Genomic DNA, 16416 nt, shown 5'->3' on the forward strand with positions numbered 1-16416 from the left:
TAAACAAATTCCTTCTCAAACGCAGCGAAGCGCGTCACCAAATACTTGTTTATTTTTGTTTAAGCATGACCTAACATGGTATAAATAGTTTTAGGACTTATTATTTTACTCACATGGATATGCTTTGTTTAGTAATGCTCTTTCAGTCAAGAATTGATAACTAATTAGCATCTCCTAATGTACAATTTGTAATTTTGTCTATGTTTGCAGTCTCTCTCTTAATTATAACATGAAATGAAGAGAAACTGAGAATGTAAATGAGGCTCTTGATAGATTAAAAAAAAAAGTGTGATTTAACTGCCTACATTTGAAATCCCAAAAGACAAATCTACCTATGAAAAATCTTGTAAAACAAATGAAAAAGTTCACATAAACTCACTCTACAAGAACATTTTGGATAACTCTTAACTAATTTTTTTTTGCCGTTTTTATTGTCTCATACTCTTCTAGTTCTCGAAACACCAGACCTGTACCTACACTAACACAATATTAACTTTAGAATGGATTAAAACAAAATGTAGGAAAAGGAAAACCAAAAAGAAGCAAGACAACACAAAAAAGTCCCATAACTTTTTGCAATCTTGGGGTTTTGACATAAAAACGGCAAAAGAATGGAACAAATACTAGAAGTTAGACATGTGACGGAAAAAGATTGCAACTTTGAGCCACTTACCTATTAACGGTCAACTCGGGTTATGTTATCTTTAACGGGTCGACTGCGTAAAAGAAAAACTAACTAGTTCAAAAAGAAAAGGGTGACAGTTCAAAATCAAGCAAAATATACTTCTGATTCATAACACCTCCTTAACCATTTTTTCAAAAAATAAGATTATTAAAACACATTTTTAAGTGTGTCTGCACGCACGTATGGAGCAGGGACAATGAAAGTTTCAGGCTAACAGTCTAACACAGACTAAAAATTACCCGGTTTAAACTCCAACCCATTCCATCTGATCTAAACCATTTTCAATATATAATTGGTTTTTCTATGAACTATGAGTTGTGATTGTTTGAAGACGAAATATTAGAGTAGATACCTGAAATAATGATATTTTATGCCGCCCCTCTTCCAAACAATGTGAACTTCAATGAGTAAGGATTAAGGACGAAAACATATAGTTGATAAAAGGTGATATATTTCTAGTATAATTTTCTAAATTCCAGTTGCTTTTTCCAAACTCGCCATGTACGTCAAGTATATAGTCCACATAAACGAAAACGAACTATTTATTAATGGCTGCCAAGAAGTAAAAACAACATCCGCATTATTTGTGGGTCATGCGTATAAAAAAAAGGAGAAAATTATGAGTGGTGATATATCCACCATCTTTTTTTTTCATAAATCCACCTTAGAATATGCATTAACATGTTGTACTGTACAACATGCTAATGCACAGTTATGATTGTGGATATATCAATGCCCGATAAAATATATGATGAATTTGCATACCTGCAAATGAATTGGGACGACCTTATAAGTGAAGAAATCGCACACTGGCCAATACATAAGACCACCAGTTAAAGTTGGCAAAAGATCTCTCTTTAATCGCAACGCAATCTCACTGCCACTTTCACCTGGATTCGGCACAATAACGGTTACTCGAAAGTTGACTAAAAGTAAAATTATTTGCTTATTAAAATGTAGTAGTTTTTGTGTAATATTGTCATACCTTGTAGAAATGCATTGTAAGTAAAAAACACAGCAGTGCAGGAGGGGCCGTAAATTATCTGGCCTACTATTAGCTTCTTCAAGGTGGTAGTCATGTCCCGTTTAGGTAGTATCCGGCCCAAGAAATTAAACCATGCGTGTTGTGCGGGCCCTAAAAGAAGCAGCCCAAAGATAGCCATGCGCAATGTTCTTATCAAGTTTAAAGCAGAAGAAGCTCCCATGGTCATACTCTGTTATATATTTGTTTGTAATTAAAATTTAAATGATCATGATATACACAAGTTATAAATAAAAAAGATATAATTATAATAATACAACAAAAGAAACTCAAAATATTAAAAACAACAAGACTTCCATGTAGTGGTGTTTTTTTTCTTGGTTCGTAGAGAAACCTCCCTAGCGAAAACCACATTGGGACCCCACTAGCGAGTAAAACCCCTGGGTGACGAGCCCCCAACGATGAAACTGTTTGTATGTAAGGTAATTTGTTTCTTTTAAGAAACAAAAGATTAAATGACCAATAAAGGTAGTGGCGATTCTAGGATCAAATTCGTTGGGGCCCTGAATTCTTTTTTTCAATATTAGAATTTTTTTTCCAATACTAATTATATATGAATGCTATTTTAGTGGTTGTTTACCTAAAAAAAACCAAAAATTCAAAAAATATATGAGGTCCTGTAGCTAAATTTTTATTTTAGTGGTTGTTTAACTAAGAAAAACCACAATTTCAAAAAATATATGGGGTCCCGTAGTTAAATTTAGTGGTGTCCTGTACAATTTGAAGAGTACTATGTAATAAAAAAGTTTCAAACTAGTGGTGTCTTGTGACTCACGGGCTTCTACATAGACTCGCCACTTAATAACGGATTCATGACAGAAAAAGGAGAGTTTTGCTGGGCAATTACATGTTACCATTTGATAATCACTTTCCTTTGCAAATTTTATAAAACTGATTAGTTTACCTCAAATTCATAATATGTTCACACAGTCATAAAAAGTGACTATAACAAATAACCAGATAATTATCTTAAAATCGCGTATTCAAACATATTAATCTACATTTCACCTCACAAAATTTGAGTAGTAAGCATGTGATTAAGGTAAATGATCACACAAGAAACTGAATATGAACATCATCTTGGTACTATCAACTTCTCAAAAATTGCCTATACTATTAGCAGTTTTAGTTAAAGGTATGTTCAACTGGAAATGCAATTATTTGCATCAAGTTGTATGTTTGCCCAATCAAGAAAATGTAGCATTAAATACTCAAATCCATGCCACAAAGGAACAAACTTTGACTTTTTCATGTCAAATGAAGTTTTTCCATTCTCAGAAATTGATTAAAAAAAAGTACTTTCTTTTTTGCACGAAAATATTCATATCTGTATATCTATCTATTGTATCTATCTATATATAACAACATAAAACATTTAATAAAAATTCTTCAGAAAAAATAGGATAAATAAATAAAGTTAAAACCTAAAAAGTAGCAGATCATGATTGGTGTATTAACATCAGATTCAATCACAAATACAACACTTAAATCCAAAATTTACATAAAGGGTTTTGATTCAGTGTACCTGATTAGTCAAATCAGCAGCTGCATAGATCAATCCAGCAGAGATACTCTTGGTAGTGATCGGACGGATATCAAGCATTCTTAAATACCATGAAAGAAACCCCATTTCTTGACCAAAAATTCAAAAGAAAGATTTTGATTATGAATTTGATTCTTACTGAATCTGGGATTAAAAGGGTTTGTTGTTTGAGTAATTTTCAAGATTACTGTGAAAAGCTAATTGTGATTAAAGTTTGCATTTTTAAATAATCGAGATGGGTGTTTCGAAAATATAGTGTTTCTTGATACTAGTGTGAGTAACGTGTTTTCGATGATATGACAAGTTCACAACATTTGTTGTCATTTTATTATCTTTATTATTGTAGTTTTTTGAATTTTAGGCTTAATTTTTGTGTAGGTTGAACAAGTAATTCGCGTGACAATGTAACTCATGATGAATCTTTTAAGTTGGGGTTTTATATTTTTCACTTTTTACTTTCTAGAAAAGGACTGAGTTATTTTATTGTTACTACAACTACTTATTTTTAATATTAGGTTTAAAGTCACTTAAACGCTCAGTTTATGTTTACCTAATCACGACAATGATTTTTAATTTTAAGACGAAACGAAATAACGTGCACGATCGTTGATTTTAGATGGTGATAAATACTTTAGAGGTTGTGAATTCAATTTGATCAAGTAAATATAATATTTGAGTGTAATCTTGTGAGAATTGATACATAATGTCCTTTGAGCCTCCATCAACCGACACACAACTAATCTAAAAAACAAGCCCAAGTCAACAAACAACTACTTCATTAAGCAAACGGACTCACAACGTGGTGAAAGTCACGTTTAAATATGAAATAAAAACGTGACTAAATGCTACGAAGTATAACATATGGATATAAATGAAACAACGATACTAAATCATTTCCACGAAAATGAAAATCACTGGTAAGAACGTCGGAGACCCCAAACTTGCAAAAATCAGGAAAAACAATAAACTAGAAGATGGTCGGGAGAACACCGACCGCCTCCACATCAAACCGTTAGCATTCGCTGGCAAATTGCCGAAAACCAGTCGGACCAAAGATCCGACCAACTTCAGAGATCACACCATAGCCACAACCGAGAAGAATCAGAACAATCCACCTGCAAAAACAGTAATCCGAAAAATAAAAAACCATCTAACAAGCCATCATAAACCTGGAACCCACAACAAAAACTCCATCTCCGACCACCCACTGGAACCAGAGTACCAAGAAAAGTACTCGTCGCTTAGAACTTGAGAAGACAAGAGACATGAGCAAATATTTCGGCCAAATGAAGCAAAAAACCGACGACGAGACCAACTATAACAGAGAACCAAAGCATACCCAGATTCGACGGTACACGAGCATTCAAATCGCGCAGAGGCCGTGAAAACAATGACCTAGAACACCGACCAACAAATAACATGACGAACCAAATCCAATATGAAGCTCCACCATAGAGATCTCTAGCGGGTGGCTACCAACAACGAAAAAAACCGGCATCATATACGCATACCAATAACCAAGTGAACTCAGATACGAGAACGATGTTGAACACGCGATGTTCGGCCAGAAAAGCATGAATCATAACTGAGGTGGGAGAAAAAAAAAGCCATATCACCGTCGAGAAACCGGTGGCTGGACTGAGAAGAGACAAAGGGAAAACATTCGTATCTTAATCAATTTATTTTATTAACCAAAAATTATAAATTGAAAACTCAACAGAGTAACCTAAAACTTAAATGACCCGATCCGAATGCCAAGACCCAATAACGATGTCGTCCCATTTATGGATCATCAATCCAGGATTACTTTTTTTGGTGAAAAACTCAAACTTTATTACTATTCAGGAAACTTCATCCAAAAGATGAAGCCCCGAAACAGATACAAGAGAAACACGAAAAACAACCAAGCACAAAACAAACAAAAAAAGCCAAACTAACGCCCACTACTTACAAGAAGGGATAAAAGCCGAAAGAAGCGACAACATCCTAACAAAGTAACAAAAAAGACTAGTCGAAGAGCCGATAACCTAACCTACAAAACACGCTCAAATATCTTTCACGAATACCGAAAAATTCCTCATCTCTTCGTCTTGTTCCAGTCTTCTTTTACGAATTTTTTTTTACTTAGTCGAAGGTCCTGAATCGAAGGTCCTGAATTATCATTGAATTTAAAAATAATTGCATACACTTTTATTGCTCCCGAATCCTTCATTGTGGAGTATTATTACGGTAAAGGAGTTGTAATCACTTGAATCCAATAATTTGCTTGAAATCTAACGAATCAATCAGAGTGCGACATGTGGCGCGACAATCACATGTGATTGAAAAAAAAATTCAAAATTTTTTAAATTTTTTTTTTGAAACATTTTTAAAAATTTTTTTTTCAAAAATTTAAAAAAAAAAATTCAGAAATTTTTTTTCTATATTTTTTTTTTAATTTAGCATGTCAAATTCAATCACATGTGATTATCAAACCCAATCACATGTGATTGTAAAACACAATCACATGTGATTCTGCATGTCAAATTCAACCACATGTGATTGAAAAAAAAAATCAAATTCTTTTTTCAAAAAAAATTCAACAGGAAATAGACTTTAATTCGGTGATTTGATTAAATTTGTTAGCATTTCGTGATCATATCTTCAAAATCTCAGACTTTAATTCGGTGATTTGATCAAGTTTTGATCAAAAATTTGATGTTTAAAGATTTTAGCACAAATTTACTGAAATTCGTCATTTTACTAAATAAAATTACTTTCAATCACATGTGATTGGATTTGACATGCAGAATCACATGTGATTTACTGCATGTCAATTCAATCACATGTGATTAAAAAAAAAATTCGTAAAAACAAAAAAAAAATTCGAAAACAAATTAATTTTTTTTGATTTTTTAAAAAAAAAAAACCTTTTTTTGATTTTTTTTTACAATCACATGTGATTATCGCGCCACGTATCGCACTCTGGTTAGTTCCTTGAATCTCCACTTAAAAATTGGTTTCATTTGAATATATATCTCTACTGTAAATAAATAATAAAAAACAAAATATTATTACAAAATTTCTTTAAATTAAACTACCGGAGTACTTTTAACAAACACATGTTCGTTTGATGATCTATCTAAAATCTAAATCTAATAATGTAATCTAAAATCTTTTAAAGCCCTTATATAAAATCAATCGTCGTCATCATAATTCATCCCCATTTCTTCAGGCATCAGGTTTTGGGGTTTTAAGCTTTCAATAATTTGTTTTCTCAATTGTTCAACTAAATTGAATTAATAATGGCTTCACCTTTGGATCAATGGGAGAAAGATCCATTCTTTTCTGCTGCTGAAGAAGTTCAAGAATCTGCAGATAGGTAACAATCACATCTTTTTTCAAGATTTCAAATTTAGGGTTTTATTTGTTATATTCAAATTTATGGAATTTATTAATAAAAAATGTTTCATATGGTTTGTAATAAAGGATGGAATCAAAATATAGAAGATTAATGAATGCATCAAAGGAAACTTCGTCAGAAGCCCTTCATACAGATTTACAAACTGCTCTTGGCACCACCAAATGGCAGGTATCCCATTTTGTTTCCAATATATTAATATTAATATTGTAATCATAATTATCTATATCTATTATCTAGAAATGACCCTCTGTTAGATTGAAATTTGAGGTTATGATCAGGCTAACATCAAAAATTCGAAAATCTTGAAACTGAGAATGAATCATATAGAAACTGGTTTGGTATTGGATTAGACCTAACACAATCTTTAGGCTGGTTTTGATAATTCATTTGCCTAAACCATACTGTTTTATTAATAAAGAACCAATTTTTATAAAGAATTTTGTGGACTGAAAATCAAGTATGTACATTATCGGTCCAAATTTGATCCAGGTTGGTTTTTGTTAGGTTTGAACTGAATTTTCCTTTTAGCAAGATAAAAGAGAAACCATGATTCATCATGATTGATTAGTCCTTTTGTTATTGTGTGTAAATAAGTTTGTTGTGAGATTGATTTTTGTAGAATTATTGCAGTTAGAGGAATTTGAAAGGGCAGTTGTTTCAAGTTATGTTAAGAATTCTCCAGATGATACAAAAAACAGACACCGTGATTTTATAAGTGCAATCGAGAATCAGATATCGAGAGTTGAACGTTCGTGGAATGATTCGGTTGGATCAACTGGGAAGCCGCCACGTCCATGGATACGTCTTGATGAAGGAGAACGAAAGGAACTTGCATTATTTCTTTCAGCATCAAAAACAACATTTGGTGAAGAAAAGCCTGCAAAACCTCGATTCAGTGATGAACAAAGGGGAAGAAGGAAACAAAGGGTATGATATAAATCTATAATGACTGCATAATTTAGAGGTGGCAATTTGGACCCATTAACTTACCAATGTGTCAAAAGGGTTTAATGTCAAATTGCCTAAAATTTCTTTTTTTTGTGCATACAATGTCATAAATTGTTTTTTTTTTCAAGACTTACATTATGAAATTACTAATATTGTTTTAAATACATCAGTTATATCTAAAATTGGATCAAAAGGTGTTTGTGGGTCAGTGTGACCTAGCCCGGCAATCTTGACCTATACAAAAATGAGCCATATTGACCTGTACAAAGAGGCCCATTGGAACTGTAAAAAACAATCGCCCATTTTGACCTGTAAAAAGATGACCCCTTTTGACCTGTAAAAAGATGACCCGTTTTGACCTGTAAAAAGATGACCCAATTTGACCTGTAAAATGATGACCAAATTTGACCTGTCAATAGATGAACCATTTTTCACCTGTAAAAAGATGACCCATTTTGACCTGTATAAAGACGACTCATTTTGACATGTATAAAGTTGACACGCTTTTACCTGTAAAAGCATGACTCTTTTTTAGCAGTACAAAATGACCCAGTTGACCTATTACGCAACTCGTCCAAATATTTGTCTCACTCATTGCAGCTTGATCAGGTGGGGGCTAAAGACGACAAGTTTTCGGGTCACAGAAGAGCAGCAAGTGCTAGTGCTGATATCGGTTCTTGGAAGATCATTGTAGATGATGAAAATATTTCTCCTAGTGGGAAGATAGAAAAACCGCCTAGAAAGATGCCGAGTTTTTCGGGCCTTTTAAACACATTGGAGTCTGCATCAAAATTAAAGTGGCAAAAAAATGGTTACATGAAACTAAGCCAAGAGGCCGATGCTAGACCGTTAGAATCTCGGCCTTTGATTAGAGTGAGTGTTTATGTCATCTTGAAATTATTATTATTTTACTCCTTACTCCTTGTACTAAAACACAAAAAAATGAACACTTGCTCGCTCATGTCAGCATGACGTTTGCATCCACTATTATTTTTTTCCCCAAATTTATTTATTTTGAGGTTATAACACACAAAAAGGTGAACAGTTGCTTGCTGATGTGAGCATTACGTTAGCATCCACTATTATTTTTTTTTACCAAGTTTATTTTGAGGTTAAAATGTATCCAACATTGATATTGATTTTTATTTTACTTTATTATAATTTTGCGTTTTCTTTGAAAAGGGTATGGAAAGTGATGAAAGTCGCCCGGAGCATTGCGACTATCACTACAATAAACGACTTCATGGGTGGTACGGTGTTATTCAAAGACTACTTCAAAGGTTATGGTATCATATGGTGTATAGTCGGCGTACCCAAATGATCTTTTCGGTTCTTGTCATTGTTTGTTTGCTTAGTGAGTTCATTTTCCTTTTTGCCAACTTCTTTACTAATCATCGTTAAGCAATTTTAGTTCAAGATTCTAATTTGGCTGATGTTTTATACGTTTGTTTGCAGCATTGGTTGTATTTCGTTTGATATAAAGAGAAAGTGCAGACACATCAGCTGCATCAAATGCAAAAAGGGTGTGTACCCGTTAGGCAACTTGGTAGAGGGGATACACGTCGTTTTGTTATAACATTTTTTGGATGTAAATTTAGTTTTTTTTTAAGGATTAGAAGCTGCATTTATTAGCTTAATTCAATATTGACAACCTCCATCAGCATATGAATTGTGTAGATTGTACTAAATCTGTTCATGTAAGCTTTGCCTCATGTAATGTAAAATGTAGCTACTTTTAATACACCTATCCAACTCAAAAGAGCGAACAATTTGATATCTTTTCAGAATCATGAAGATCGGATGGCAAATAATCGTTTTTATTCATATTACGCATAAAAGTGACATAAGTAAACAAACAGAATGATGTAATTCCAATTGATCTGGAAACTGCTATTACAAATGACATACAAGGACACACGTGACTATTCAAGATGGCGTTGTAGCTTCAGTTTCAGTTTTCTTATTGAAATCGACACCCTGAAAAACAACCTGAGAAGACCGATACTTGCTACCAAATCCTGTACCGAATCCCCATCCAAGGCCTAACCCAACTCCACAACCTCCACCTTCAAAAAATAATTACGAGTCGCATAATAAAAAGTGCGTTTTAAGAAGAAAATAAAAAATAAAGAACATCAAAGGTAGCAAAATGAGCAGATTGGGTAACAGATCAAAATGTTACAAGTATAAACGAGTACTCTTTCCCTCTTTGATACCAGTTAAAATGGGTTGGTTCGATCAAGGTCAACCCAAAACTTCTCATTATCCATTTAGTTGAATTTTAGGTACGGTATTTGATTTATCAAATAAGATCATAAAACTTAAATATATTTCAAGTAATCCAACTTTCATTATTGAAGGCAATGTAGAAAGATTTCTATACGTTTAATTACATTAAGAAGACTTCCATTTTTGACCCATTCAATCCATTTGAACCATCAAATATAAAAGTAAACATAACCAAAACATTTCCATTTCTCTATAAATATAAATGGTTCGAAATTGCCACCCATTAATTAGAGCAAATGTTCTATTGAAGTACAACAGTGTTAGACGACGCACCTGCACCGAGACCTAGAACATTCAACGGCATGCCTGAATAACATACAATATATATTAGTGAACCGATTGACGGGATCAAAACAAGAACCATGGTTGTAATTCGTAAAAGTCCCCCCGAATAGTCTCCGACTTGGAAAATATATTCGTCAATCTTGTCAAAAATACAAAGTCGGATTTATTAGTTCAAAGTCATATTTATTAAATCAAAATCGGTCAAATTTGGTCAACTATAGTCAAAGCCAAAGTTGGTCAACATCTTACTAGTCTCTCACTTTGACTAGTATCTGACTTGGCTGACTAATACCTACAAGGTCACGAACTTTTACAACCACGACAGCAACACAAATCAAAAATGGCTTCTTTTAAGACAAAGAATATAACCAAAATGTTGTCCACATAAATATTTCAATTAACAAATCATTAGCTTCTAATAAACTTGTAAACAATCATATGGCATTGCATATTTGAAGTGCTTATAGCTTACTTCAATCTTCAAAAGCCAAAACACACTTTAAAGTGTTTTGTTACAAATGTGTTTTAGCTTCTTTTCAGAAATGAGTACTACACAAGCATCAGCAAAAGATAAGAAAAAAACATGTGATAGTAGTTTTATCTCCCAAAACACGAATTTATATACTTATAAAACATTATTATATAAATGTACATACATATCATGGATCAAAACAAACATAAATATGAGTAATTCAGAATGTGACCTCCAAAACCCCATCCAACGCCGAAACCACAACCAACTCCAAAACCTAAAAAATTAAAACAAAACAATTTTTTTTAAAAAAAATAAGAAATTGATTTTGGATTTAAAGAAGATGAATTGATCGATTACCGAATCCAACACCGGTTCCACTGAAATTTGTTAGCACCATCTGTATCAATCTCTCTAACGCCTGATTCTGGAACAAACCTTTCTTTTGGTACAAAATAGGATACGGATTAATTCATTTTCTATATAATTATCAATATAGTCCTCCGAGTTTTTATTTTCCTACTTTTGCAACTTTTGTTTTCGTTATAGCTTTACATAACCAAATTGTCTTTGTATTGTCCAAATCCATCCAAATTACTTTGAATAACTTACAAAAATACCTAAGGATTCTTGTATACTTTTATTTTAACTAGGGAAAATAGCTTCGTGCTTTGATGCGGGAAACGGATTTCGCATATATATTCTAAACCAAAAATAATCATTTTGACGTCAGTATGACGAATTGAAAGCATCAACACTGACATTTTATTATGAAAAAATTACGCCGTTTACATTATCATGATAACACCTAAACTTTTTTCTCTTGCGTGGTTGGTACCTAGGTTTTGTATAACTTGCGTGGTTGGTACCTTGGTTAACTGCAGTCAAATTTTAAGAGTTAACCCCTCACATGTGCACGCATGTGAGGGTATATTCGTGCATTTATACCAATCTTCTCAAACTCAACAAAATCTTCATCTTCTCCAACAAAATCTTCAAACAAAACTCAACATCTTCATCTTCTCCAACAAAATCTTCAAACAAAATCATTTTTACACACTAAAATCTTCTCATTCTCTCTTCACGAATATTAATCATCCAGTCTTTTTATTTAGTTTATTTATTTCATCCATCCCCTTGTTTTATCACTAAAACATTTAGAATATTTATTTTCTTTGGGTATGAACACGGAATGATTGTCATTATATTAACGAGTGTTTTATATGCAAAACCCACTCTATATCACAAATTTAATCTCAGAGCTATTTGTCGATTGTTCATTTATTATATATATATATATATATATATATATATATATATATATATATATATATATATATATATATATATATATATATATATATATATATATATATATATATACTACAAGGTCAGATTGCCGTTTTTCGTTTTAATTTTGTTACACACTTGATAATGTTTTTTTCTATGATAAAGGGTTTGTATTACTTCATATAAAAACAATAGCAAATTTACCTTGCTGCAATTTCTGGAGCGTGGGAAATATGAGCTGAGACTAGAAAATTCATAATCAATAAGGGAATTTTAAGAGTTGTTGGAGAAACAGATAAAATAAATAAATAAAAAGTGAGTGATTAATATTAGAGAGAAAATGAGAAGATTTTGGTGTGTGAAAATGTTTTATTTCAAGATTTTGTTGGAGAAGACGAAGATGTTGAGTTTTGTTTGAAAATTTTGTTGGAGAAGACGAAGAGTTTATTTTATTTGGTAAGATTGGTATAAACAGAAGAATATATCCTCACATGCGTGGCACATGTGAGAGGTTAACCATTAGAATTTGACTCCAATTAGTCTGGGGTACCAACAACGCAAGTTATACAAAACTTAGGTACCAACTACGCAAAAAAATAGTTTAGGTGTTGTCATGATAATGTAAATAAACCACAGGTACTAACGGCGTAATTTTTTCTTTTATTATCGTTTTGAGTAGTTAAATCAAACCAAAAAAAAAAAAAAAAAAATGTGTATTTGGCATATCAGATTAATTATTATTATATTTATATTAAATACATTGTCTACTTAAAACTAACAAATATTAAAAATTATCAGAACATGTAATTTATTAAATAAATTTACATAAAACATTACGTTTTCAAATATGAAATGTTAAAACCACAGGCTATTTTTAGTTTAGTTACATTTTGTATCACTTTTGTTTATGTACCTTTCTCTTGCCACTGGCTACTACTATTTTCTTTTTTAAAAGGGCTTTAGAATCATAGACAGGAGGCCGAACTCAATGTCGGAAACACCTATCCGATCATTTCCTGCAACGAACATTGCAGTCCTACCGCCCCTCATGAGGAAACTCTCACGACGAATTCATATAAACATCGCATGCGGTAAAATTCCGTTAGTTGAGGCTCGAATGCAAGACGTTTGCAACCTCCGAGGCCCATGAAATATGCGGATAACCTTAAGGAAATATTTTGCCGCTCATGAAGATCGAACCCTTGATTTCCCTGATGAAAAATCAGGTCATCACCAATACACCAACAACTTGAGGTTAAAATTTGCCACTACTTAGATATGAAACTAGTGAAATAGTGTGCTATCTTGGTGATGGTTACATTTAGTCTAATACATTTTTTAAATTTAATTATCAAATTGTTCATTAAAAGATAATAACTTTAAACCAAGCTAAGAATTACTCGTTCATTTACAAATGATAAATGCATCCTGGAAATTCATGTATATTTATCATTTTGATCAATTATTGGCATGGTGCTTTTATGAGTTTCTAGGTTGTTAGGTCATGCATAGGGAAATGTAAATGAAAAGTTTGCTGCTAGCAATGAAGATAAGGGACTTTGAAGATTGATTGGTCGTGGGTTTTGTCAGTGATTTTAGTGTCATTCAACAAGAAATTTGATAGTTGCGATTTACGTGAAAACACGGGTTATTGATTTATACTTATTAACGAATTTGATGAGTGTGAAGAGCACGCCCGTAAGGATTAACTCGATAATGTGGCAAAAATAGCCGGGGTCAAAGGGGCAGCACCCCGAAACCTCAACAAAAAGGCACTATACGTTATGTCGAAGGTGTATGCCAACATATTTCTAGCCAAAAGTTACACTTTTTCGTATAACAGTTTTCCCGCCAGAAATGAAGGGTTGCACCCTTTCATTTTAAACTGCCGATATAACAGAATTTGATAATTCGTTTTTGGAACTTTTGCTTACACATACACAACCTACAAAATACACATTTCTCTAATAATCTAATTTGTGATTTCATTGCCAAAAACATAAATTGCGTTCTTATCTTATTCTCGTATAAATTCGTGAAGCCAAGGCAATCATTGGGTCGAAATACTTTATAAAGAAAGTGATTACACGATTCAAGTATCAATCCGGATATTCAAAACATACCTTGTTCTCAACATATATTAAGTTGTGTTAGGAGTAAGTAGAGTTTCAAATGTTGCGATTTACGTGTTGGTATTCAATGATCTGTTGTTTGGTGTTTGTGGTTATTTGTTCAATGTATTTGAGTCTAGTTCAGTAGAAATTGTTAAATACTCGTAGATCGTTAGTTAATCAGACTAGTTGAGTCTGAATCAGTAACATACGGAGTAGTAAGGTTTTCCGGAATATATTAAAACTTTTAGCTATTAATTTAGAGATTATAAGGCTATAATTTTAAAACTTATACACCATTAATTTAGAGATTATAAGGCAAATATATTAATTTAGAGATTATATAGCAAGTGGTTACCTCATATATCAGAAGAGCATAGAATAAATGGAGTTTATATACTTTTCTTGACTAAATTAAGGATGTATTTCAATACCTTTCAGTGTTCTAAAGTGTTGGTTACATACAAGGTTGCAAAATTCGCTATTCGGGGATTAATCGGTCAGGACTTTGGAAGAATTAATCGGCAAATCGGGGATTAATGGAGGATTAATCGGATTGTACTCTATGCATTAAATATTAAATTTTAAAAATTATATGTGTAAATATAGAGGAAAAATCATAAATATAAACATAAATTTTAACATAATTGTCTAAATTTGTTCATTTTATTCAAAAACTATAAATTTCTAGTTTAAATTAATGTTAAAATGCTGATAAATTTTGACACTGAACGAATTTGATTACCAATTTCGATTTTGACTCATCAATTGACGTTGTCCGATTAATTAAACGGATTTTGGAAAATCGAAACGGATTGCTCTTAAAAATGATTAATCAGGGATTAATCGGCGAGTAATCGGGTTTTCTACTGACGGACATGACTTCTGATAGGAACCTGTGGAGAAGTAGAATTAGAATAATTGAGTAAAATTTTTTTATTTTTTTTTTATTTTTTTTTAAAGTGTAGTGATTTTTCTTTACAACCTTATATATATATATATATATATATATATATATATATATATATATATATATATATATATATATATATATATATATATATATATATATATATATATATATATAGTTTTACGTTGTATTATTGTTTTCATATTTCCCTGTTGTATTTACAGGTTATTCGATGGTCTGTTTATGTATCTACGTATAGGTTTTTGAATGTATGTTTATATGTATACGTGTATAGGCCTCGGTATCTAGGTGTATGTTTTTAGGTTATGTATAGGTACTCATGTATTTGTTTGTAGCTGTATTTGTATCTATGTATCTAGGTGCAAGTATATACGTATGTATGTATCTGTACCTAGGTATATATTGTGATGCCCCGTACAAAACCATCATGTACGAATCATTAACAACAGGATCATTACAAGGTTAAGTACTATATGCTGTAATAAAAGAAGTTGCATTCACGATAAAAAGGTGACGTCATAACCGACATCAAATGTTTTACACCAACAGTGTAGCGACCCGACAAAATGGTCATTTGACGGCGCCGACTACTTAGGTCCCGTTACGTGGTCATAAGTCTTTAAAATAACTTTTGACCAAAATATGTCGCATTCATTACAAAAGTAAAGATTGTTCCCTAGTTTACAAGAATTGTTCATCCAAAAGTTACGTTACAAAGTTATAAGTACAAATGAAACCTATGCGACACAATTTAAAAGTAGCCAAAAGATGCTCCATGTATGCATAAATACTCGACATCCAAAGCAAGTATCAAAATAATGAGCGGAAGCATGTAACACATATCGTTCAAAGACCTGAGAAAAACATAGAAATCTGTCAACGAAAACGTTGGTGAAATCATAGGTTTAAGTAAGTAAGTGAGTAAATAAGTAGATTGAACCACAAGATTTGCAGCATCGAAATAATAGTTAACCATTCCAAAATTTGTTTCACGAGCACCCAATTATCAATGCTTAACATTTCTCCCATTGAACCCCATCACCTTAGTGTTAGAACATACACTGATTCTCGAAAATATATTTCATTCGTAGACGGTAGCGAACCGTCTGAATGAGGGTTTGTCAAACCCATATGGATCCACATAACATAAGTTCACGCTTACACCCGGCAAGTGTAACTAATGATAATTGAATTGAGGATTTTGTTCTAAACTCGTATGTAGAATGTTTGTTTTCCTGTACTTGTGTTCACTTAGTAAAAAGAAACGTTTATGTTTTCTCATCCCAAATGTAAATTCAAAAGAGTAAAAGTGGGACTATGATCTCACCTTGAGTGCACGAGTAATAAAGTACTTCAACAAGTAAACGTGTGCAAAGAACAATGCTAGTCTTGACCTAAACAAGTAAGTTGTATCAAT

The 16416-nt window shown here is 32.3% G+C and overlaps 3 protein-coding genes across 5 annotated transcripts; 1 reads left to right on the forward strand and 2 right to left on the reverse strand.

Annotated features, from left to right (window-relative positions):
• Positions 1-257: 257 nt before the first annotated feature.
• LOC139843773 (uncharacterized) lies at positions 258-3486 on the reverse strand. Of its 2 annotated transcripts, none has more exons than XM_071833925.1 (5): positions 3253-3486; positions 1671-1899; positions 1451-1575; positions 1038-1237; positions 258-478 (listed from the first exon to the last, which is right to left on the reverse strand). In XM_071833925.1, exons 1-4 carry the CDS (start codon positions 3355-3357, stop codon positions 1154-1156), a joined length of 543 nt encoding a protein of 180 aa, XP_071690026.1. In that variant the 5' UTR covers positions 3358-3486; the 3' UTR covers positions 258-478; positions 1038-1153. The 2 variants fall into 2 exon arrangements, with proteins under 2 accessions (XP_071690026.1, XP_071690025.1); XM_071833924.1 differs by having other exon boundaries at positions 258-473; positions 3253-3485.
• A 3026-nt stretch (positions 3487-6512) lies between these two features.
• Positions 6513-9382, forward strand: LOC139843215 (uncharacterized). Of its 2 annotated transcripts, none has more exons than XM_071833280.1 (6): positions 6513-6631; positions 6739-6841; positions 7304-7600; positions 8222-8494; positions 8804-8975; positions 9077-9382. In XM_071833280.1, the coding sequence occupies exons 1-6, from the start codon at positions 6555-6557 to the stop codon at positions 9100-9102; spliced, it is 948 nt and encodes a 315-aa protein (XP_071689381.1). In that variant the 5' UTR covers positions 6513-6554; the 3' UTR covers positions 9103-9382. The 2 variants fall into 2 exon arrangements, with proteins under 2 accessions (XP_071689381.1, XP_071689382.1); XM_071833281.1 differs by having other exon boundaries at positions 8231-8494.
• A 31-nt stretch (positions 9383-9413) lies between these two features.
• Positions 9414-11122, reverse strand: LOC139843216 (uncharacterized). Its single transcript, XM_071833282.1, has 4 exons — positions 11028-11122; positions 10900-10944; positions 10184-10216; positions 9414-9687 (listed from the first exon to the last, which is right to left on the reverse strand). Exons 1-4 carry the CDS (start codon positions 11065-11067, stop codon positions 9548-9550), a joined length of 258 nt encoding a protein of 85 aa, XP_071689383.1. The 5' UTR covers positions 11068-11122; the 3' UTR covers positions 9414-9547.
• Positions 11123-16416: the final 5294 nt, after the last annotated feature.

This window comes from Rutidosis leptorrhynchoides, chromosome 4, assembly GCF_046630445.1.
Source record: "Rutidosis leptorrhynchoides isolate AG116_Rl617_1_P2 chromosome 4, CSIRO_AGI_Rlap_v1, whole genome shotgun sequence".
In the NCBI taxonomy this organism is placed as follows: Eukaryota; Viridiplantae; Streptophyta; class Magnoliopsida; order Asterales; family Asteraceae; genus Rutidosis; species Rutidosis leptorrhynchoides.

Bases quoted from the DNA above. Each gene is read 5' to 3' on its own strand.
- LOC139843216 (XM_071833282.1), bottom strand. From the start codon at position 11,067: ATGGTGCTAACAAATTTCAGTGGAACCGGTGTTGGATTCG. The intron at 10,217-10,899 runs GTCACATTCTGA...TATGTTATTCAG, and splicing joins CGTTGGATGGGGTTTTGGAG to GCATGCCGTTGAATGTTCTA. The intron at 9,688-10,183 runs GTGCGTCGTCTA...TATTTTTTGAAG, and splicing joins TGTTCTAGGTCTCGGTGCAG to GTGGAGGTTGTGGAGTTGGG.
- LOC139843215 (XM_071833280.1), top strand. From the start codon at position 6,555: ATGGCTTCACCTTTGGATCAATGGGAGAAAGATCCATTCTTTTCTGCT. The intron at 7,601-8,221 runs GTATGATATAAA...CACTCATTGCAG, and splicing joins GGGGAAGAAGGAAACAAAGG to CTTGATCAGGTGGGGGCTAA. The intron at 8,976-9,076 runs GTGAGTTCATTT...GTTTGTTTGCAG, and splicing joins TGTCATTGTTTGTTTGCTTA to CATTGGTTGTATTTCGTTTG.
- LOC139843773 (XM_071833925.1), bottom strand. From the start codon at position 3,357: ATGGGGTTTCTTTCATGGTATTTAAGAATGCTTGATATCCGTCCGATC. The intron at 1,576-1,670 runs GTATGACAATAT...TGCCGAATCCAG, and splicing joins TTACAATGCATTTCTACAAG to GTGAAAGTGGCAGTGAGATT. The intron at 1,238-1,450 runs GTATGCAAATTC...ACTTCTTGGCAG, and splicing joins TCGTCCCAATTCATTTGCAG to CCATTAATAAATAGTTCGTT.